Consider the following 23,953-nt stretch of genomic DNA (forward strand, 5'->3'; position numbering starts at 1 on the left):
TGCGGGTTGCTGAGGAGATGGAGTCTGCCTCAGTGGCCCGTGATCACAAATCTCTATTTAACTCCATCAAAAAAGTAACCTGCAGCGCCACACCGATTACCATCATTGGGGGAAAAAACGGTGATCCAATCTCCCACCCCCAGGAACAGGTTTGCAGATTTGCTGAGCATTTCTGAGAGGTCCTGGGGGAGGGAAAATCCCTCAGCCAGGAAAACATCGTGGCACAAAGTGAGGATGACCCTGCTGTGGCTGCGGTGCCTCAAATATTGGAAGAAGTCACCCCCTGTGAGTGGCTGGCTGAGGTGCCATCTGTTGAGGAAGTACTGAAGGCGATCCGGAGTCTGAGACCAGGAAAGGCAGCGGGCAGAGATGATCTCCCAAGCGAAATGCTGAGGGAGGGTGGCGTTTGTGCACAGACTGCCCTATATGACATCATAACAACGGTCTGGACCACTGGACGGGTTCCGCAGGATTGGAAGGATGCCCTGGTGGTCCCCCTTTTTAAGAAGGGGGACCGCACAGACTGTAACAACTACAGGGGCATCTCACTCTTCAGTGTGCCGGGAAAGGTCCTGGCAAGGATTATTCAGCATCGCCTTGCCAGGCACGCTGAGGAGAGGCTTGCGGAGCCCCAATGCGGTTTCAGGAAAGGGCGGTCCTGCACAGATGCTATATTTTCTGTCCGTCTGCTGCAGCAGAGGTGTAGGGAATTCCAAGAAGACCTACATCTCTGCTTTATTGACCTGGTCAAGGCCTATGATACCATCAGTAGGCCTGGGCTCTGGGTTGTTCTTCGTGCTTTTGGAGTACCTGACCCTCTGCTCACGATCATTAAGGACCTTCATGATGGTGAGCGGGCCCGGGTAAAACTACGTGGCCGGGAGTCAGAGCCATTCCCTGTACACCTTGGGGTGCAACAGGGATGTCCTCTGGCTCCCACATTATTTAACATCTATTTTGACCACGTAGTTCGTGAAGCCTTCAATAGCTGTACCGGGGGAATCTCCATATGGTACAGATATAATGGGAGGCTGATCGATGCCCGGGTGCGGTCAAGGGATGGCTCCCTATTGCTCAACCACGTTATGTATGCTGATGATTTGGTAATAGCTGCTCAGTCAGAGGAGGAGTTGGAGACGTTGCTGCTGAGACTGGAGCATGCCACTAAGAGGTGGGGCCTTACCATCAGCCCCACCAAAACTAAGCACCTGCCTGGGTATTTTGTACCATCGGACACTCCACCCGCACAACTCCCAATCGGTGATGCGGCAGTTGTGGAGAGAGTGGAGAGTTTCCCATACCTGGGCAGTATGCTTATGACTGGCTCCAGTTTAACAGCAGAGGTCTCACTCCGAATCAGTCGAGCGGCAATATCTTTTCATCGGTTGCGTAACGCTGTGTGGAAGCTACCTGGTCTGTCGCTCCGCACTAAGCTTCAGGTCTTCTCGGCCACGGTCATTCCCTCCCTTCTCTACGCTTGCGAAACGTGGACCCCCCTAATGGAACATCTTCGCCAGTTAGAAACATTTAGGCTGGCCTGCCTATGATCCATCCTGGGTTTAACCAGACTGGATTGTGTGAGGCGCTCACAAATCCTTGAAAGATCTGGGCAAGGTCCCATCGGTGAGCTCCGGCGGGCAAGGCTGCGATGGCTGGGTCATGTAGCCCGCATGCCCAGCCACCGCATGCCGAAACAGCTTTTGTTCGGCCGGATCGAGGGGGCTAAGCGGGCGCGGCACGGGCTAGAGAAGAGATGGAGTGATGTGGTACAGGAGGACGTGGAGCTCAGTGGACTTGCCGATGACTGGTACCAGCGGTGTCAAGATCGGCCTCTGTGGAGGAGGCTCGTGAAGGATGCTACTGGGCAGTTGGAGGCAGTCGCCCTCCAACAACAATGGAGGGCGGAGGAGCGACGCTCAGAACAACGAGCGGAGCGCCGGGTGGCTAAAGCACAGCAGGTTGGCACAGTAGGGGGCACAGGTGGTGCATCAGCCAGTCATCTCAGTCAGTCGACCCGTGGCACCTGGGTCTGCCCCGTGACCTCCTGCCAGCGGGCGTTCGACACTTCACGTGGCCTCAGGGTGCACATAGCCTGGCACAAGCGTCGTGGTGACGTCACTGCCACTTAGTGGCGAATGGCGGTTGTTGGTGGTGAAGGTGGATGTTTGCGAGTGAGACAGTGATGGTGGTGGATGTTTGCGAGTGAGACGGTGGTTGTGGTGGTGGTGGTGGTGGTAGTTGTGGTGGTGGTGGTGAAGGTGGATGTTTACGAGTGAGATCGTGGTGGTGGTGGAGGTGGGTGTTTGCGAGTGAGACGGTGGTTGTGGTGGTGGTGGTGGAGGTGGATGATTGCGAGTGAGACAGTGGTGGTGGTTGTGGTGGTGGTGGTGGATGTTTGCAAGTGAGATGATGGTGGGCGTCCGTGCCCGCCCCCTCCACTGCTCAGCCGCCACGTCGGGGGAGCGGTGGTGCAACGGTTAGCGCCGCCCCACGAACCCGGCGCCCCGAGTTACATTCCCGCTCACGGCCAACGCCCGTGACGATTATCTCAACCGGTCAGGGGCCCCTCCCCTAGGTCGACCCGGCCTCAAATGAGCTCCCCGGTGCGGTGCGTGAACATCGCACCGGGGAGACGAAGGCCGCCGGGCGCGGTGCTGGCCACCCACCCCCTTGGCGTGCCGTTTGCGGCCCTGCGTGGGCACCGCTCGCCAACGTCGCGGGCAGCGCGGGGGCCATCGTCCTGCGTCTGCCGTCTGTGCGCGTGGACAGGCGTCGCCGAGCGAGCTGCCGGTGCCTCACGGCCGAGTCCCCTTCCCCACCACGCAGAGTGACGCCGCCGCCTCGTGCCGGGGCCCCGCTGCATTCCCGCCTCACGGCCTGCTCCTGCAGGCCTTCCCCTCCACCACCACCACCACCATCGCTCTCGGTGAGGACACCCACGCTGCTGCTGCTACTGCTGCTACTGCTGCTGCTACTGCTGCTGCTGCTACTGCTGCTGCTACTGCTGCTGCTCCTGCAGGCCTTCCCCTCCACCACCACCACCATCGCTCTCGGTGAGGACACCCACGCTGCTGCTGCTGCTGCTACTGCTGCTGCTACTACTGCTGCTGCTACTGCTGCTGCTACTGCTGCTGCTCCTGCAGGCCTTCCCCTCCACCACCACCACCATCGCTCTCGGTGAGGACACCCACGCTGCTGCTGCTGCTACTGCTGCTGCTGCTACTACTGCTGCTACTACTGCTGCTGCTACTGCTGCTGCTTCTACTGCTGCTACTACTGCTGCTGCTACTGCTGCTGCTACTGCAGGCCTTCCCCTCCACCACCACCACCATCGCTCTCTGTGAGGACACCCACGCTGCTGCTACTGCTGCTACTGCTGCCTCCTGCTGCCTCCCCCTGCTTCTACAGCTGCTGCCTCTTCCTGCTACTGCCTCCTCCTGCTACTGCTGCTGCCTCTTCCTGCTGCTGCTGCTACCTCCTCCTGCTGCTGCAGGCGTTCCCCTCCACCACCACCGCTCTCGGTGAGGACACCCACGCTGCTGCTGCCTTCTGCTTCTGCTGCCTCTTCCTGCTGCTGCGTCTTCCTGCTGCTGCCTTTTGCTACTGCTGCCTCCTCTTGCTTCTACTGCTGCTGCCTCCTCTTCCTCCTGCTGCTTCTACTGCTGCCTGCTGCTTCTACTGCTGCTGCCTCTTCCTGCTGCTGCCTCTTCCTCCTGCTTCTACTGCTGCTGCCTGCTGCTTCTACTGCTGCTGCCTCTTCCTGCTGCTGCCTCTTCCTCCTGCTTCTACTGCTGCTGCCTGCTGCTTCTACTGCTGCTGCCTCTTCCTGCTGCTGCCTCTTCCTCCTGCTGCTTCTACTGCTGCTGCCTCTTCCTGCTGCTGCCTCTTCCTCCTGCTTCTACTGCTGCTGCCTCTTCCTCCTGCTGCTTCTACTGCTGCCTCCTGCTGTTGCCTGAGCCCCGGTTAATGCCCCCCCCCCCCGTAGACCTGCACGTGGAGGCGAGTCAGAAGGCCGCTCTGCAGGCGGCCGTGGCGATGGAGCGCTCCTCGCCCGGGGAGCAGCGCAAGCGCGGATTCCTGCAGCGCGGCTACACCGTGCAGGACTCGCAGGACGCCTCGGTAGGGAGACGCCGGCGGCCGGGCCTGGTGCTGGCCACCCGCCCCGCCCCCGCCTGGCGTGCCGGGCCTGGTGCTGGCCACCCGCCCCCGCCCCCGCCTCACGTGCCGGGCCTGGTGCTGGCCACCCGCCCCCGCCCCCGCCTCGCGCGCCGGGCCTGGTGCTGGCCACCCGCCCCCGCCTCGCGTGCCGGGCCTGGTGCTGGCCACCCGCCCCCGCCCCCGCCTGGCGTGCCGGGCCGGCCTTCGTAGGCGCCGCTCGCTAGCGGCGCCCGCCCCTCTGCGGTCTGTTGAGGCTACACGGGGGAACTTTGTCTTTGTGCGAGTGGGGGTGGTGCGTGAGTGAGTGGATGAGTTGGTGATGGGGTGATAATGGTGCCCGTGTGATGGAGTGGTGGACTGTTGTCTCCAATGAGTACCCGAGTGTGCGGTGTGCATACATCGCCATTGGGGATACAAAGGCGGCCGGGCGAGCGTGGTGCTGCCCCCCCCCCCCGTGTGATGATGGGTGGGGGTGGCTGCAGGCAGCACTTGACCCAACGGTCTGTTGTGGCTACACGAGGGACCTTTGTCTTGTGTGTGCGTGCAGGTTCACGTGCAGTCGTTTGGAGGGATGAGTCTCATGGCTGGGCAGTCCCTTTCCTCGTCGCTGCTGAGCGGTGACGCTCTGAGCCCCCACTCGAGCCAGGAGATCACGGCCATCCGGCCCACAGACACGGAGGGTGCGTGGGACTCGTGTGTGCACGCACTCGCACGCACGCACACTCACTCGCACACACACTCACTCACACACACACTCATTCACACACGCACTCACTCGCTCGCACGCACGCACACACACTCACACGCACACTCACACGCACACTCACACGCACACTCACTCGCACTCACTCACTCGCACGCACACTCACTCCCTCACTCGCACGCACACACTCACTCGCACGCACACTCACTCGCACGCACACAGGCACACACACTCACTCGCACACAGGCACACAAACTCGCACACAGGCACGCACACTCGCACACAGGCACACACACTCGCACACACGCACACACTCGCACGCAGGCACACACACTCGCACACAGGCACGCACACTCACTCACTCGCACACAGGCACACACACTCACTCGCACACAGGCACACACACTCGCACACAGGCACACACACACACTCGCACACAGGCACACACACTCGCACACAGGCACACACACTCACTCGCACACAGGCACACACACACACTCGCACACAGGCACACACACACACTCGCACACAGGCACACACACTCACTCGCACACAGGCACACACACACACTCGCACACAGGCACACACACTCACTCGCACACAGGCACACACACTCGCACACAGGCACACACACTCACTCGCGCACAGGCACACACACACACTCGCACACAGGCACACACACACACTCGCACACAGGCACACACACACACTCGCACACAGGCACACACACTCACTCGCACACAGGCACACACACTCGCACACAGGCACACACACTCGCACACAGGCACACACACTCGCACACAGGCACACACTCACTCGCACACAGGCACACATACTCGCACACAGGCACACACACTCGCACGCACACAAGCTCGTGCGCACGATCACTCGCACGCGCACCCAAACACTCGCACGCGTGGGAGAACAAACTCCACAGTAAGGTGTGGTGATGCACCAGCCAGGAATTGAACCCTAACAACTCCTATTGTCGGGTCGAATCCTCATTTGTTTAACGAGTTGACGCTAAACTTGTTACATCACCACCACGTGGTGCCACCTAACCTCCCTCCGCCCTCCGCTCCCTGCAGGCATGACCGTCTGCTGACTCGGCACGCGCCGACTCCCCGCTCGTAACCGCGTGGGCGAGGCGCCCGGCGTTGAGCGGCCGAGCAGGAGCCAAGGCCTGTGCCCTCCTTCCTCACTCCCCCAGTGCCGGCGCTCCCCGGCGCTCTCCACGCCCCCTGACCGCGTCCGCCCGCACGCCGTCGCTCTCCCGCGTGTAACCCTCGCACCTCCACCCGGGTCTCCACTCCCCGGAGTCTCCCGCAGGTCCCACGCCTACCCCCGTCTCTCTCATCTCTCCCATCGTCCCTTTCTCGTGACCCAGACAGTCGCCCCCACCCCCCGCACACCAATCCTCTTCCCCCACCCCCCCCCCCCCCCCCCAGTCGTGATGGTGTCGTGCGTTAGCGGCTGTGCAACGGGTGCGGGCCGATTTCTAAAACTCGCGACGACGCTCACAAGGGCGACGACGCGGTAACGGAGCTGGGAGAGAGTTAGAGGAGGAGCGTGCCGCTTCGGAGTCGTCCGTCGAGGACTCCCCCAAGTTCTCTGTCCCCCCGTGGCGTCTCTGTCCCTCAGTGGCGTCTCTGTCCCTCAGTGGCGTCTCTGTCCCTCAGTGGCGTCTCTGTCCCTCAGTGGCGTCTCTGTCCCTCAGTGGCGTCTCTGTCCCTCAGTGGCGTCTCTGTCCCTCCGCCCGTCTCTGTCCCTCCGCCCGTCTCTGTCCCTCCTTGGCGTCTCCGGGCGAACCCTCAGCGGAACAGTTGAAGGCGCTTCGCTGTAACCGGCGCGGCCTGTAGCCGTCACGTGGCGACGGTCGGAGGCTGCGGGGTGGTGGTGGTGGTGGGGTGGTGGTGGTGGTGTGGTGGTGATGGTGGTGGTGTGGTGGTGGTAGGGGGGAGACCGCGGTGAGAATTGGATCGCGGCGAGGATTGATGCTGAAGCGACGTTCATAGATGCCCCACCACTCCCCCCCGCCCGCCCGCCTCAAATCCTCGCGAGAGGTGGGCAGTGGGGGGTGAATTTCTAATCTCGGATCGCCCCGTTTCCAATTCCCACCACGGCCGTGCACCGCGATCCCCGGCGCGGCGGTGGAGACGGCGCCGCCATGGTAAACCCCCCCCCCCTCCTCCCAGCGTGTGGTGGTGGGGTGAGCTGTGGGTCCACCGGGGGGGCGCACGCCACCCACTCGGACCGCAGGGGGTGCCGGATCGCGCGGTTTCACCTTTCCAGGATTTTATTTTTCTCTTCTTAAATTATTTACCGTGAGAAGCCCTCAATGTGAGTGGGGTTGGGGGGAAGGGGGGTGGGGGTTATCGTAGAATTTTACGCAAACTTTTAAATGAGCGAGCGAGCGAGCGAGCGATCGTGTGCGAGCGTGTTATGATGCGGTTGTGAATAACACGGGCGCTAAACCTGCGTGTGTGTGTGAGGGGCTGTACACAAACGGCGTTCGCTATTCTACAAGTGCGCACCGTACAGCGTGAGCGACCTGCCTTGCATCACCAGGGGCACAATAGGACTCTCAAATAAACACCTTGGTTAGACAACCACGTGGTCTAACAACTACGCGCACGTCACACGCGTGAACACAAAGGCAAAGACCCCCCCCCCCCCCTTGTAGCCTTAACAGGACTGTTAGGGGGCAAGTGCTGTTAGCGAGCAGCAGCAGCAGCAGCACCTGTGAAGGTCTGACATGGGCACGTGGCCACATGGGCACGTGGCCACATGGCCACATGGCCAGCAACCACGCTCGGCCGCCCTTAGTACGCACCGCGTGCTCGTTGGAGGCCGCGCGGACCGCACGCCACACCACACACCATACCATACCACACACCACACCATGCCACACACCACACCATACCACACCATACCGCATGCCACACCACGCCACACACCACACCATACCACATGCCACGCCACACCACACACCACGCCACACCATACCTCATGCCACGCCACACCACACACCACGCCATGCCACACACCACACCATACCACATACCACACGCCACGCCTCACACCACGCCATGCCTCACACCGCTCGCTGTGACCCCCCCCCCCGCGTGGTGAACAACCCCCACGGTGGCGGGGTTGCGTGTTGTGCGGCCACTCAACTACGCTTATAAAATAATGACAACGGCAGGCTGACGATTCGCGCAAGAGCGATGCCCGTGGAGCCCGCTGCTCATGCCTCCTGACGGTGGTGGTTACGGTGACGCCAGCTCGATGCAATATCACAGCGGGCGGAGGGGGGTAGCGGATCCCAGAGCTGAGGCACACGGGCAGGAGTCTAACCGAGACTTCGCACGTCCAGTGTCTCCGCTGGTGCTGTGCATGCTCTCGGCCAAGGACACGTGTGTGTGTGTGTGTGTGCGCGTACGTGTGCTCGTTGAACTTTTTACACACCGTACGCAGCCAACCGCGCTGATCGGAGGTGCGGGTTTGTTCATGTACATCCCTATGCCTGTGTGTGTGTGTGTCCGTGTGTGTGTCCGTGTGTGTGTGTCGTTACCTAGGGAGTGGTAGTGTTTCGGTTAGCGGGGAATGTAGCGCTACAAACCCAGCGATCAGAGTTCGATTCCTGCTCATGGCCAAGAGCAGTGATGGCGATTATTGTAACAAATCCTGGGCCTCCCCTAGGTGGACTCGGCCTCAATTGAATACCTGGTGCGGTGTGTCAACATCGCCACTGGGGAGACAAAGGCGGTCGGGCGTGGTGCTGGTCACCCACCCCCTCGTGTGCTGTGCCGGCCCTTCATAGGTGCTGCTCGCTAACAGCACTTGCCCCATCAGTCTCTAAAAGGCTATACGGGGGATCTTTGTCTTGTGTGTCTGCTTGTGTGTACGCGTCCACGTGTATTTGTGTGTGCGTGCGTGTGATTATGCCTGGGTGTGTGTGTCCATTACCTGCCTGTGCATGCTATTGGGAAGGAAGTCTAGAATTGTGGGTGCATGTGTGTGTGTACCCTGCCTCTGTGTCTATGCCTGTACATGTGTTGGTGCGTACGTGCATGTGTCTGTGTGTGTGTATACATGTTTGCACGTGCGTACACGCATTCGCAACCGGTGTGTACCCACGGGTGCGTGCGTGCACGTCTGCGTGCGCGTGTATTAATGCTCACCTTTGCACCTTCCTGTGCGTGCACGCGCGTGCGTGCGCGCGCTGTTACACACTTCCGCGTACCTTAGAGTTGCGCGTGTGTTTACCTGTCTCGTGCGTGCGTGTACACGTGTAGCCCTGCACTTATACGCGAGTGCGTACCCCCCCCCCCCCAAGCACGGAGCGCACACGTGTGCCCGTGTTACCCCCCCTGCCCGCCCCGGGCACACGCGTACGCACGCACGTACACGTTTGCGTGCGTGTCCGTGTGCGTGTGCGGGCCCCCATTGTGTTTCTGTGCAATATGGATATGTGTAATTTACACTGTACAAAGAGAGACGTCGCCTCTGACCCCGAGGCTGACAGCTAGAGGGGGGGGAGGGGGGGTGCCGTAGCCCCCCCCTCCCCCCCCGGTGTCACCGTGGGGGTCATTTCACCGTCGTCGCGTCCCAAACGGTTTCGCGAATTTTTCTTCATTGTAACCGGTCGTTTTTTATTTTGTCGTTTATTTTTTATTTTTAAGAATCCATCGTCGGCACGCGGTTCCATTTTTATATTCACAGTTGCAGCTTCCGCTCGCTGTTCCCGGTCTCCGCTAGGCCCCCCCCCTCCTCCTCCGTGTTAAGGTTTCGCGCTTCCTTGCCGTCACAGTCTCCGTCGCTCACACACATCAGGTATCTTTCTCTCTCCGGTTGCGACGACAGCAGATTTCCCGACCGTCGGCGTGGCGGTCACGGTGTGGTTGGGGGGGGGGGGGGGGTTAGGCGTGCGGCGCTCTCTCCCACGCCCCCCCTCCTTTGGCACGACGCTACCTGCGGTGGCGGTGGATTGGGTAACCCCCCCCCCCCCCATCGCTTGTGGAACGTTCTGCTGCTGCGGCAGAGTAGACCACAGACCAAATACGCTGAAGGAAAATCTGCGGTGCGCAATGTCGAGGTAGATAATTTATAAATTGGGCGGTGAGGGGGGGGGGGGGGTTATATGACCATACTTCACCACGCCGGTCCACGCGGGGTGAAGGCGGGAAGCGTGGACGGCGCCCGCCGCGTGAATCCTCGCCGCGCGAACGCCCCCCGGGAGAAACGTGTTTGTGGCCTGGCCCTGCCCCCCCAACCCTAGCCGGGTAACGTTGATGCCGGAGTGGACGTCGCGTTGAGGAAATCGCGATCGGCGTTTGTCAACGTCTTGGTGGTGTTGGTTGTGGTGGTGGTTGTGGTGGTGGTGGTGGCGCCAATTCGCCGCTCCAAGCGCACCGGCGTGCGTCCCGCGGACTTAACGGTGTACATAATCTAGTGTAAATATAGAGAGGGCCAGGGGCCTGGCGAGCCGCTCGCTCGCTCGCTCGCTGGCCACGAGCGTTCACGGCCGGTGAGCAAGCGAGGTGAGCTCGCTGCTCGCTCGGGCACGGGTGAGCTGCTCTCGCTCGGGCGTGGGTGAGCTGCTCGCCCAGGTGCGGGTGAGCTGCTCAGCTGGGCGTGGGTGAGCTGCTCGCCCGGGTGCGGGTGAGCTGCTCAGCTGGGCGTGGGTGAGCTGCTCGCCCGGGTGCGGGTGAGCAGCTCACCTGGGCACGGGTGAGCTGCTCGCCTGGGTGCGGGTGAGCTGCTCGCCCGGGTGAGCTGCTCACCTGGGCGCGGGTGAGCTGCTCACCTGGGTGAACTGCTCGCTCGGGTGCGGGTGAGCTGCTCACCTGGGCACGGTGAGCTGCTCGCCCAGGTGAGCTGCTCACCTGGGTGAGCTGCTCACCTGGGTGAGCTGCTCACCTGGGTGAGCTGCTCACCTGGGTGAGCTGCTCACCTGGGTGAGCTGCTCGCCCGGGCGAGGGGCGAGGGGCTCACGACACACACACAGAAGCAACGTTGTACAACTTTACCCGTCCTTCCAGTCTATAAATAATAATGACGATAACTACAAAAAATATATATAACTATATAATTACATGTATAATACAGCGTAGTTTTGCATTTCATTTCCAGTGTATTGTACCGAGTGACCGCTAGTTTTAAGATGTTATTGTCATAATTCTAATAACTGCTTCCATCCGAAGTAATCCCGAGTGCGAGAGAGAGAGAGAGACGCAACACTTAACGTCATTTGTATTTGAGAATCGTGGCTCTGGACTTCTCTGCTCCACGGTGTATTTTCTGTTCGTACGTCACACACACACTATATATATGTGTATAATTATTATCGTGGTTATCGCGAAAGCATTAACCGGACGTTTGATTTTTTTTGTCTGTCCTGTACGCGAAACGGGGCGAAAAAGTTCAAAATAATAATAATACATTCGTAACGATTAATATTCCTGTCGGCGCTGCCCCCCCCCCCCCCCCCCGCGCGCCTCCCTCGTCCCGCCGAATGTGCTCTAGATTGTGTGGATATCGTTTCAGTGGCTTCGGGTGTCTTTGTGATCATCGGCGCGCGCCGCTCCCCCCCCCCGCCCACTGCCCAGCGAGGCCGACCGCCTCGGTCTCGCTCGGCCAGAGACCGATCGCTTCTGCCCTTGCTACCGCTGCCGTATTCCAAGCCGGGTTTTTTTTCTGCCGCCCGACCACGAGATGATTAAAGCGGCGATCTTTCCTCCGGCTTTAAGGTGCCCTCAGCCTGGTCAACAGCGACTCTCGCACGGAGACCCGTAGACTCTCACACAGAGACCCGTAGACTCTCACAGAGACCCGTAGACTCTCACAGAGACCTGTAGACGCTCACACAGAGACCCGTAGACTCTCACACAGAGACCCGTAGACTCCTCACACGGAGACCCGTAGACTCTCGCGCGGAGACCCGTAGACTCTCACGGAGACCCGTAGACTCTCACGCAGAGACCCATAGACTCTCTCACAGAGACCCATAGACTCTCACACAGAGACCCGTAGACTCTCACACAGAGACCCGTAGACTCTCACACAGAGACCCGTAGACTCTCGCGCGGAGACCCGTAGACTCTCACACAGAGACCCCTAGACTCTCACACAGAGACCCGTAGACTCCTCACACGGAGACCCGTAGACTCTCACACAGAGACCCGTAGACTCACACAGAGACCCGTAGACTCCTCACACAGAGACCCCTAGACTCTCACACAGAGACCCGTAGACTCTCACACAGAGACCCGTAAACTCTCACACAGAGACCCCTAGACTCTCACACAGAGACCCGTAGACTCTCACACAGAGACCCGTAAACTCTCACACAGAGACCCGTAGACTCTCACACAGAGACCCGTAGACTCTCACACAGAGACCCGTAGACTCTCACACAGAGACCCGTAGACTCTCACACAGAAACCCATAGACTCCCACACAGAGACCCGTAGACTCTCTCACAGAGACCCGTAGACTCTCACACAAAGACCCGTAGACTCTCACACAGAGACCCGTAGACTCTCACACAGAGACCCGTAGACTCTCGCACAGAGACCCGTAGACTCTCGCGCGGAGACCCGTAGACTCACACAGAGACCCGTAGACTCAAACAGAGACCCGTAGACTCCTCACACGGAGACCCGTAAACTCTCACACAGACCCGTAGACTCTCACACAGAGACCCGTAGACTCCTCACACAGAGACCCGTAGACTCCTCACACAGAGACCCGTAGACTCCTCACACAGAGACCCGTAGACTCTCACACAGAGACCCATAGACTCTCTCACAGAGACCCGTAGACTCTCACACAGAGACCCGTAGACTCTCGCACAGAGACCCGTAGACTCTCGCGCGGAGACCCGTAGACTCACACAGAGACCCGTAGACTCAAACAGAGACCCGTAGACTCCTCACACGGAGACCCGTAAACTCTCACACAGAGACCCGTAGACTCTCACACAGAGACCCGTAGACTCCTCACACAGAGACCCGTAGACTCCTCACACAGAGACCCGTAGACTCCTCACACAGAGACCCGTAGACTCTCACACAGAGACCCATAGACTCTCTCACAGAGACCCGTAGACTCTCACACAGAGACCCGTAGACTCTCACACAGAGACCCGTAGACTCTCACACAGAGACCCGTAGACTCTCACACAGAGACCCATAGACTCTCTCACAGAGACCCATAGACTCTCACACAGAGACCGTAGACTCTCACAGAGACCCGTAAACTCTCACACAGAGACCCGTAGACTCTCGCACGGAGATCCGTAGACTCTCACACAGAGACCCGTAGACTCACAGAGATCCGTAGACTCTCACACAGAGACCCGTAGACTCTCACACAGAGACCCGTAGACTCTCACACAGAGACCCGTAGACTCCTCACACAGAGACCCGTAGACTCCTCACACAGAGACCCGTAGACTCCTCACACAGAGACCCGTAGACTCTGGCATAGAGACCCGTAGACTCCTCACAGAGAGACCCGTAGACTCTCGCACAGAGACCCGTAGACTCTCACACAGAGACCCGTAGACTCTCAGACGGAGACCCGTAGACTCTCACACAGAGACCCGTAGACTCTCACACAGAGACCCGTAGACTCTCGCACAGAGACCCGTAGACTCTCGCACAGAGACCCGTAGACTCTCGCACAGAGACCCGTAGACTCTCGCACAGAGACCCGTAGACTCTCACATAGAGACCCGTAGACTCTCACACAGAGACCCGTAAACTCTCACACAGAGACCCGTAGACTCCTCACACAGAGACCCGTAGACTCTCACACAGAGACCCGTAGACTCTCGCACAGAGGCCCGTAGACTCACACAGACCCGTAGACCCTCTCACGGGGTTGGGTGTCCACGCAGTCGCTGGTGACCGGCCTGAGCCCACCGCCAGCCTAGAGAACCCAGTTCAACCACAGAGGAGTCTCTATGGGTCCCTGTGTAACTAGATGGGTCTCTATGAGAGTCTATGGGTCTACGCGAGGCTCTGCGTCTCGATGGGTCTATGAGAGGCTCTGGGTATCTATGCGAGTTTGAGTCTCTATGCGAGTGTATGGGTCTCTATGAGAGGCTCTGGGTATCTATGCGAGTTTGAGTCCCTATGCGAGTTTATGCGAGTGTATGGGTCTCTATGGATCTCTGTGTAATTATTGTTGCCCGGGCTCAGCCCATCAATTGACCGCTAAGCTGGAGACCGCGGGGTAAAATCTCCACGGTTGGAGCTAAATCCCGGACCAGAATCCCAGCTCTATCTCTTCCATCTCCTCCTCCATCTCCTCTCTCCGTGCCGCGTGGTTGCCGGGGCCATGCTCGCGGTCCCCTCCCTTGGGGTTTTCTTCTTCCTCTCTCGAGATGCAGCCCTTGCGATCTTAGCGGATGGGGTAAATCATCCACAATGACAACAACAACAAAAACAGTAATATCCGGAGCCGTCGCTCGGATCGCTGGCAACCATCACGGTCGTCCGCGCCCCTCGGCAAGGGATTTCATTTTGATACGAAGACCCCCCCCCCACCCCCCGTGAAGCCTGTACACACCGTGGGGGCAAGTGCTGGTCACCTGTGAAGGCCGGCACTGGTGGCACACGAGGGGGTGGGTGGCCGGCACCACGCCCGGCCGCCGCCCTGGTGGCGATGTTTACTCTGCTAGACCGCTACACCACGAGACTTTCACTTGACGTTGAGTCGTCACTGCTGTTGTTGGTGGTGGCGGTGAGCCAGAGTTCGAAATCAGGTCGCCAGGGTTCGTAGGGCGGCAGCGCGCTAACCGCTGTGCCACCGCTCCCCGGTGCGCGGGATTTCATTTCACTCGCACGGAGACCCGTGGACTAACCTAGAGACCCGTGGACTCACCTAGAGACCCGTGGGCTCGTACCGAGACCCGTGGACTCACCTAGAGACCCGTGGACTCGTACCGAGACCTGTGGGCTCGTACCGAGACCCGTGGACTCGTACCGAGACCCGTGGACTCGCACCGAGACCCGTGGACTCACCTAGAGACCGGTGGACTCGCTTAGAGACCCGTGGACTCACTTAGAGACCCGTGGACTCGTACCGAGACCCGTGGACTCACCTAGAGACCCGTGGGCTCGTACGGAGACCCGTGGACTCGTACCGAGACCCGTGGACTCACCTAGAGACCCGTGGACTCGTACCGAGACCCGTGGACTCGTACCGAGACCCGTGGGCCCGTACCGAGACCCGTGGACTCGCACCGAGACCCGTGGACTCGCACCGAGACCCGTGGACTCGCACCGAGACCCGTGGACTCGCACCGAGACCCGTGGACTCGTACCGAGACCCGTGGACTCACCTAGAGACCCGTGGACTCACCTAGAGACCCGTGGACTCGCACCGAGTCCCGTGGACTGGTACCGAGACCCGTGGACTCACCTTGAGACCGGTGGACTTGTACCGAGACCCGTGGACTCACCTAGAGACCCGTGGACTCACTTAGAGACCCGTGGACTCACTTAGAGACCCGTGGACTCACCTAGAGACCCGTGGACTCACCTAGAGACCCGTAGTCTCTAGTGGAGCCAGCACCTTCCGCCAGCAGTGAGAGAGGAATTGCAGAGCTGCGCCTGAACCTCTCTATCCGAGCGAGGCCGAGCCGGGCAGCTCCGTGACCCGCCTGCTGCCCTGCCTCCAAGGTGATGTGTGAGGCGGAGCGATGTTGTCACCCCGAGTCACGGGACTGCAGTAACACTCTTTACTACGTCTCGGCTTCGACGATGCTCCATGGTGGTGTGGGGGTCTGGACCGGTGGTGGTGGTGGTGGTTGTTGTTGACCGGATTCTCTGGGTTGACGCTCCACAGCGTGGGTGCCCCATCTCAGAAGTAGCGCAGATCTGGACACGCGCACCCAGCCTGGCACCCACCCTGACACCCACCCTGACACCCAGCCTGACACCCAGCCTGACACCCACCCTGACACCCACCCTGGCACCCACCCTGGCACCCAGCCTGACACCCACCCTGACACCCACCCTGACACCCACCCTGGCACCCAGCCTGGCACCCACCCTGACACCCACCCTGACACCCAGCCTGGCACCCACCCTGGCACCCAGCCTGACACCCACCCTGACACCCACCCTGACACCCAGCCTGACACCCAGCCTGACACCCACCCTGACACCCACCCTGACACCCAGCCTGACACCCAGCCTGACACCCACCCTGACACCCACCCTGACACCCAGCCTGACACCCACCCTGGCACCCAGCCTGACACCCACCCTGACGCCCACGCGTGGTGCACGGGCCGGGTGCCCTGGGGATCGCCACGAACCATCCGTGACCAGGCTCCCGCTGTTGGCTGTACCACATCAGCACCGAGTCGCGATGGCTGCGGTGGTACTACAGTGAAGTATGTCGCGAGCTGTTGTAGCGTCTCGATGCAGGCGATCACCGGTCCCGCGAACGCGATGTTGGTGAAGAGCCGCAACGAGAGAGGAGAGAGAGACGGAGCGGAGTTGGCACGGAATAACAATAATACGAATCAAAACTCTGAACCTGTAAGATATTGAGACCTTCCTAAGTTATTCTGGGCAGTCGCGTCGGAGACTCGTGGCGAGAAACGGGTGCCTGCTGCTGCCACCAATTGCTTTGTGCTGCTGCTGCTATGATTATGATTACGGTGGTGTACACGTAAACTAAATGCTGATTTCATGTCTGTTGTGCGATTTTTATCTAACTGCTTTAACTTCTTTGCGATGGGAAGGGGGAGGGGGCTACCCTGTCCTGCCCTTCTCTTCCCTGTCCCTTCCCTGCCCTTCCCCAACTTGCCGCCAAAGGGAAGGGGCCCTCCCTCGCCCCCCTTTCCCCCTCCGGTGTGACTCTCTCGTCCCTTGTACAGAGCCCTGCTTCTGAAAGAGAAAAAAAGTAACGTGCCAAACCCCTGGGTAGTGAATAGTGAATGTGTCCTGCGCGTCAAGTCGATAATAAAAACAACAACAACAACCACCAAAACGTGAACCACGCGAGCCTCTCTGTGTGTTGGTGATGATGATGCTGGTGGTGTTCATGATGATGGTGGTGGTGGTGCTGATGATGATGCTGGTGGTGTTGATGATGATGCTGCTGCTGTTCATGATGATGATGCTGCTGCTGTTGATGCTGCTGTTGATGATGATGCTGCTGCTGCTGCTGTTGTTGATGATGCTGCTGTTGATGATGATGCTGCTGCTGTTGATGATGCTGCTGTTGATGATGCTGGTGTTGATGATGCTGTTGATGATGATGATGCTGCTGGTGGTGTTGATGATGATGCTGGTGTTGATGATGCTGGTGTTGATGATGATGCTGTTGATGATGATGCTGGTGTTGATGATGCTGGTGGTGTTGATGCTGCTGTTGATGATGATGCTGTTGATGATGATGATGCTGCTGCTGTTGATGATGATGCTGCTGTTGATTATGATGCTGCTGTTGATGATGATGCTGCTGTTGATTATGATGCTGCTGCTGTTGATGATGCTGCTGCTGTTGATGATGATGCTGCTGCTGTTGATGATGATGCTGCTGCTGTTGATGATGCTGCTGCTGTTGATGTTGATGCTGTTGTTTATGATGATGATGCTGCTGTTGATGATGCTGTTGATGATGCTGTTGATGCTGCTGTTGATGATGATGCTGCTGTTGATGATGATGCTGTTGATGCTGGTGTTGATGATGATGCTGTTGATGCTGGTGTTGATGATGCTGTTGTTGATGATGATGCTGCTGTTGATGATGATGATGATGCTGCTGCTGTTAATGATGATGCTGCTGCTGTTGATTATGATGCTGTTGATTATGATGCTGGTGTTGATGATGATGCTGGTGTTGATCATGATGCTGGTGTTGATGATGATGCTGGTGTTGATCATGATGCTGGTGTTGATGATGATGCTGGTGTTGATGATGATGCTGGTGTTGATGATTATGATGCTGGTGTTGATGATGATGATGATGCTGGTGTTGATGATGATGATGCTGGTGATGATGTTGATGATGCTGGTGTTGATGATGATGATGCTGGTGTTGATTATGATGATGCTGGTGATGATTATGATGATGCTGCTGGTGATAATGATGCTGGTGATGATGATGCTGGTGATGATTATGCTGGTGTTGATGATTATGTTGGTGATGATGCTGGTGTTGTTGATGATGCTGGTGTTGATGATGCTGGTGTTGATGATGATGCTGCTGCTGTTGATGATGCTGGTGGTGTTGATGATGCTGGTGTTGATGATGATACTGTTGTTGATGATGTTGATGATGATGCTGGTGTTGATGATGCTAGTGTTGTTGATGCTGGTGTTGATGATGATGATGCTGTTGATGATGATGATGATGCTGCTGTTGATGATGCTGCTGTTGATGATGATGCTGTTGATGATGATGCTGCTGTTGATGATGCTGCTGCTGTTGATGCTGCTGCTGTTGGTGCTGCTGTTGATGATGATGCTGCTGCTGTTAATGATGATGCTGCTGCTGTTAGTAATGATGATGCTGCTGTTGATGCTGCTGTTGATGATGATGCTGCTGTTGATGCTGGTGTTGATGATGATGCTGTTGCTGTTAATGATGATGATGCTGCTGCTGTTAATGATGATGATGCTGCTGCTGTTGATGCTGTTGATGATGATGCTGATGATGATGCTGCTGCTGTTGATGCTGGTGTTGATGATGATGCTGGTGTTGATGATGATGATGCTGGTGTTGTTGATGATGATGCTGGTGTTGTTGATGATGATGATGGTGTTGATGATGATGCTGGTGTTGATGAAGATGATGCTGGTGTTGATGAAGATGATGCTGGTGTTGATGAAGATGATGATGCTGGTGTTGATGATGCTGGTGCTGGTGTTGATGATGCTGGTGCTGGTGTTGATGCTGATGATGCTGGTGTTGGTGATGCTGGTGATGATGATGATGCTGGTGATGATGATGATGCTGGTGATGATGATGATGATGCTGGTGATGATGATGTTGATGCTGTTGATTATGATGATGGTGTTGATGCTGGTGTTAATGATGCTGGTGTTGATGATGCTGGTGTTGATGATGATGCTGGTGTTGATGATGATGCTGGTATTGATGATGAAGATGATGCTGGTGTTGATGATGATGCTGGTGATGATGATGAAGATGATGCTGGTGTTGATGATGATGATGCTGGTGATGATGATGATGCTGGTGATGATGATGATGATGCTGGTGATGATGATGGTGTTGGTGTTGGTGATGATGGTGATGGTGATGATGATGATGCTGGTGTTGATGATGATGCTGGTGTTGATGGTGATGATAATGATGATGCTGGTGATGATAATGATGATGCTGGTGATGATAATGATGCTGTTGATGATGATGATGCTGTTGATGATGATGATGCTGTTGATGATGATGCTGTTGATGATGCTGGTGATGATGATGCTGGTGTTGATGAAGATGATGCTGGTGTTGATTATGCTGGTGTTGATGATTATGTTGGAGATGATGATGCTGGTGTTGATGATGATGATGCTGGTGATGATGATGATGTTGGTGATGATGATGATGATGCTGGTGATGATGATGATGATGATGCTGGTGGTGATGATGATGATGATGCTGGTGTTGATGATGCTGGTGTTGATGATGCTGGTGTTGATGATGCTGGTGTTGATGATGCTGGTGTTGATGATGATGCTGGTGTTGATGATGATGCTGGTGTTGATGATGATGCTGGTGATGATGATGATGCTGGTGTTGATGAAGATGATGCTGGTGTTGATGAAGATGATGCTGGTGTTGATGATTATGTTGGTGATGATGATGATTATGTTGGTGATGATGATGCTGGTGATGATGATGATGCTGGTGATGATGATGATGCTGGTGATGATGATGTTGATGCTGGTGATGATGATGTTGATGCTGGTGATGATGATGTTGATGCTGGTGATGATGATGTTGATGCTGGTGATGATGATGTTGATGCTGGTGATGCTGGTGTTGATGATGATGATGGTGTTGATGATGATGATGATGCTGGTGTTGATGATGCTGGTGTTGATGATGATGATGCTGGTGTTGATGATGATGCTGGTGTTGATGAAGATTATGCTGGTGTTGATGATTATGCTGGTGTTGATGATGATGATGCTGGTGTTGGTGATGCTGGTGTTGATGATGATGATGCTGGTGATGATGGTATAGTAATAGTAGTGTAGTATAGTGTAGTCTAGTGTAATAGTAGTATAGTAGTAGTATAGTAATAGTAGTGTAGTATTATAGTGTAGTCTAGTGTAGTAGTATAGTAATAGTAGTGTAGTATTATAGTGTAGTCTATTGTAGCAGTATAGTAATTATAGTGTAGTCTAGTGTAGTAGTAGTGTAGTAGTATAGTAATAGTAGTGTAGTATTATAGTGTAGTCTAGTGTAATAGTATTATATTAGTATAGTGATAGTATTGTAGTATTATAGTGTAGTCTAGTGTAATAGTATTATAGTAGTATAGTAATAGTATTGTTATATTATAGTGTAGTCTAGTGTAATAGTAGTATAGTAGTATAGTAATAGTATTGTTATATTATAGTGTAGTCCAATGTAATAGTAGTATAGTAATAGTAGTGTAGTATTATAGTGTAGTCTAGTGTAATAGTAGTGTAGTTGTAGTATAGTAATAGTAGTGTACTATTATAGTGTAGTCTAGTGTAATAGTATTATAGTAGTATAGTAATAATATTGTAATATTATAGTGTTGTCTAGTATAATAGTAGTATAGTATTGTAATATTATAGTGTAGTCTAATGTAATAGTAGTATATTAGTATAGTAATAGTAGTGTAGTATTATAGTGTAGTCTAGTGTAGTAGTAGTATAGTAATAGTAGTGTAGTATTATAGTATAGTCTAATGTAATAGTAGTATAGTAGTATAGTAATAGTGGTGTAGTATTATAGTGTAGTCTAATGTAATAGTAGTAGTATAGTAATAGTAGTGCAGTATTATAGTGTAGTCTAGTGTAGTATAGTAATAGAGTAATAGTAGTGTAGTATTATAGTGTAGTCTAGTGTAGTAATAGTATAGCAATATAGTAATAGTAGTGTACTATTATAGTGTAGTCTAATGTAATAGTAGTATAGTAATAGTAGTGTAGTATTATAGTGTAGTCTAGTGTAATAGTATTGTAGTATTATAGTGTAGTCTAGTGTAATAGTATTATAGTAGTATAGTAATAGTATTGCAATATGATAGTGTAGTCTAGTGTAATAGTAGTATAGTAATAGTATTGTAATATTATAGTGTAGTCTAGTGTAATAGTAGTATAGTAATAGTATTGTAATATTATAGTGTAGTCTACTGTATTAGTAGTATAGTAGTAGTATAGTAATAGTAGTAGTATAGTAATAGTAGTGTAGTATTATAGTGTAGTCTAGTGTAATAGTAGTGTAGTTGTAGGATAGTAATAGTAGTGTAGTATTATAGTGTAGTCTAGCGTAATCGTAGTATAGTAATAGTAGTGTAGTATTATAGTGTAGTCTAATGTAATAGTAGTATAGTAGTATAGTAATAGTAGTGTAGTATTATAGTGTAGTCTAGTGTAGTAGTATAGTAATAATAGTGTAGTATTATAGTGTAGTCTAGTGTAGTAGTAGTATAATAATATAGTAATAGTAGTGTACTATTATAGTGTAGTCTAATGTAATAGTAGTATAGTAGTGTAGTATTATAGTGTAGTCTAGTGTAATAGTATTGTAGTATTATAGTGTAGTCTAGTGTGATAGTATTATAGTAGTATAGTAATAGTATTGCAATATGATAGTGTAGTCTAGTGTAATAGTAGTATAGTAATAGTATTGTAATATTATAGTGTAGTCTAGTGTAATAGTAGTATAGTAATAGTATTGTAATATTATAGTGTAGTCTACTGTATTAGTAGTATAGTAGTAGTATAGTAATAGTAGTGTAGTATTATAGTGTAGTCTAGTGTAATAGTAGTGTAGTTGTAGGATAGTAATAGTAGTGTAGTATTATAGTGTAGTCTAATGTAATAGTAGTATAGTAGTATAGTAATAGTAGTGTAGTATTATAGTGTAGTCTAGTGTAGTAGTATAGTAATAATAGTGTAGTATTATAGTGTAGTCTAGTGTAGTAGTAGTATAATAATATAGTAATAGTAGTGTAGTCTAGTGTAGTAGTATAGTAATAGTAGTGTAGTATTATAGTATAGTCTAATGTAATAGTATAGTAGTAGTATAGTAATATTAGTGTAGTATTATAGTGTAGTCTAGTGTAGTAGTAGTATAGCAGTATAGTAATAGTAGTGTAGTATTATAGTGTAGTCTAGTGTAGTAGTAGTATAGTAATATAGTAATAGTAGTGTAGTATTATAGTGTAGTCTCATGTAATAGGAGTATAGTAGTAGTATAGTAATAGCAGTGTAGTATTATAGTATAGTCTAATGTAATAGTATAGTAGTAGTATAGCAATAGTAGTGTAGTATTATAGTGTAGTCTAGTGTAATAGTAGTAGTATAGTAGCATAGTAATAGTAGTGTAGTATTATAGTGTAGTCTAATGTAATAGTAGTATAGTAGTATAGTAATAGTAGTGTAGTATTATCGTGTAGTCTAGTGTAATATTAGTATAGTTGTAGTATAGTAATAGTAGTGTTATATTATAGTATAGTCTAGTGTTATAGTAGTATAGTTGTAGTATAGTAATAGTAGTGTAGTATTTTAGTGTAGTCTAATGTAATAGTAGTATAGTTGTAGTATAGTAATAGTATTGTAGTATTATAGTGTAGTCTAGTGTAATAGTATTATAGTAGTATAGTAATAGTATTGTAATATTATAGTGTTGTCTAGTGTAATAGTAGTATAGTAATAGTATTGTAATATTATAGTGTAGTCTAATGTAATAGTAGTATATTAGTATAGTAATAGTAGTGTAGTATTATAGTGTAGTCTAGTTTAGTAGTATAGTAATAGTAGTGTAGTATTATAGTATAGTCTAATGTAATAGTAGTATAGTAATAGTAGTGTAGTATTATAGTGTAGTCTAATGTAATAGTAGTAGTATAGTTATAGTAGTGTAGTATTATAGTGTAGTCTAGTGTAGTAGTAGTATAGTAATAGAGTAATAGTAGTGTAGTATTATAGTGTAGTCTAGTGTAGTAATAGTATAGCAATATAGTAATAGTAGAGTAGTATTATAGTGTAGTCTAATGTAATAGTAGTATAGTAGTATAGTAATAGTAGTGTAGTATTATAGTGTAGTCTAGTGTAGTAGTATAGTAGAGTAATAGTAGTGTAGTATTATAGTGTAGTCTAGTGTAGTAGTAGTATAGTAATAGTAGTGTAGTATTATAGTATAGTCTAATGTTATAGTAGTATAGTAATAGTAGTGTAGTATTATAGTGTAGTCTAGTGTAATAGTAGTATAGTAGTATAGTAATAGTAGTGTAGTATTATAGTGTAGTCTAATGTAATAGTAGTATAGTAATAGTATTGTAGTATTATAGTGTAGTCTAGTGTAATAGTATTATAGTAGTATAGTAATAGTAGTGTAGTATAGTATAGTCTAATGTAATAGTAGTATAGTAGTAGTATAGTAATAGTAGTGTAGTATTATATTGTAATCTAGTGTAGTAGTAGTATAGTAATATAGTAATAGTAGTGTAGTATTATATTGTAGTCTAGTGTAGTAGTAGTATAGTAATATAGTAATAGTAGTGTAGTATTATAGTATAGTCTAATGTAATAGTAGTATAGTGGTAGTATAGTAATAGTAGTGTAGTATTATATTGTAGTCTAGTGTAGTAGTAATATAGTGTAGTCTAGTGTAGTAGTAGTATAGTAATATAGTAATAGTAGTGTAGTATTATAATGTAGTCTAATGTAATAGTAGTATAGTTGTAGTATAGTAATAGTAGTGTAGTATTATAGTGTAGTCTAGTGTAATAGTAGTATTGTAGTATAGTAATAGTAGTGTAGTATTATAGTGTAGTCTAGTGTAGTAGTATAGTAATAGTAGTGTAGTATTATAGTATAGTCTAATGTAATAGTAGTATAG

At 52.3% G+C, this 23,953-nt stretch overlaps 1 protein-coding gene across 1 annotated transcript in view; it reads left to right on the plus strand.

Annotated features, from left to right (window-relative positions):
* LOC116955846 (serine/threonine-protein kinase SIK3-like) overlaps positions 1-16,876 on the plus strand; it is a 91,195-nt gene extending 74,319 nt beyond the window's left edge. Inside the window, 4 exon segments of the mRNA XM_076053747.1 lie at positions 2,770-2,926; positions 3,986-4,119; positions 4,706-4,838; positions 5,950-16,876. Of these exon segments, the coding sequence (XP_075909862.1) occupies positions 2,770-2,926; positions 3,986-4,119; positions 4,706-4,838; positions 5,950-5,966 (441 nt within the window). The 3' untranslated portion in view covers positions 5,967-16,876.
* Positions 16,877-23,953: the final 7,077 nt, after the last annotated feature.

This window comes from Petromyzon marinus, chromosome 62 (genome assembly GCF_048934315.1).
Source record: "Petromyzon marinus isolate PM22_M1 ecotype Great Lakes invasive population chromosome 62, UKy_Petmar_22M1.pri1.0, whole genome shotgun sequence".
NCBI lineage: Eukaryota > Metazoa > Chordata > Hyperoartia > Petromyzontiformes > Petromyzontidae > Petromyzon > Petromyzon marinus.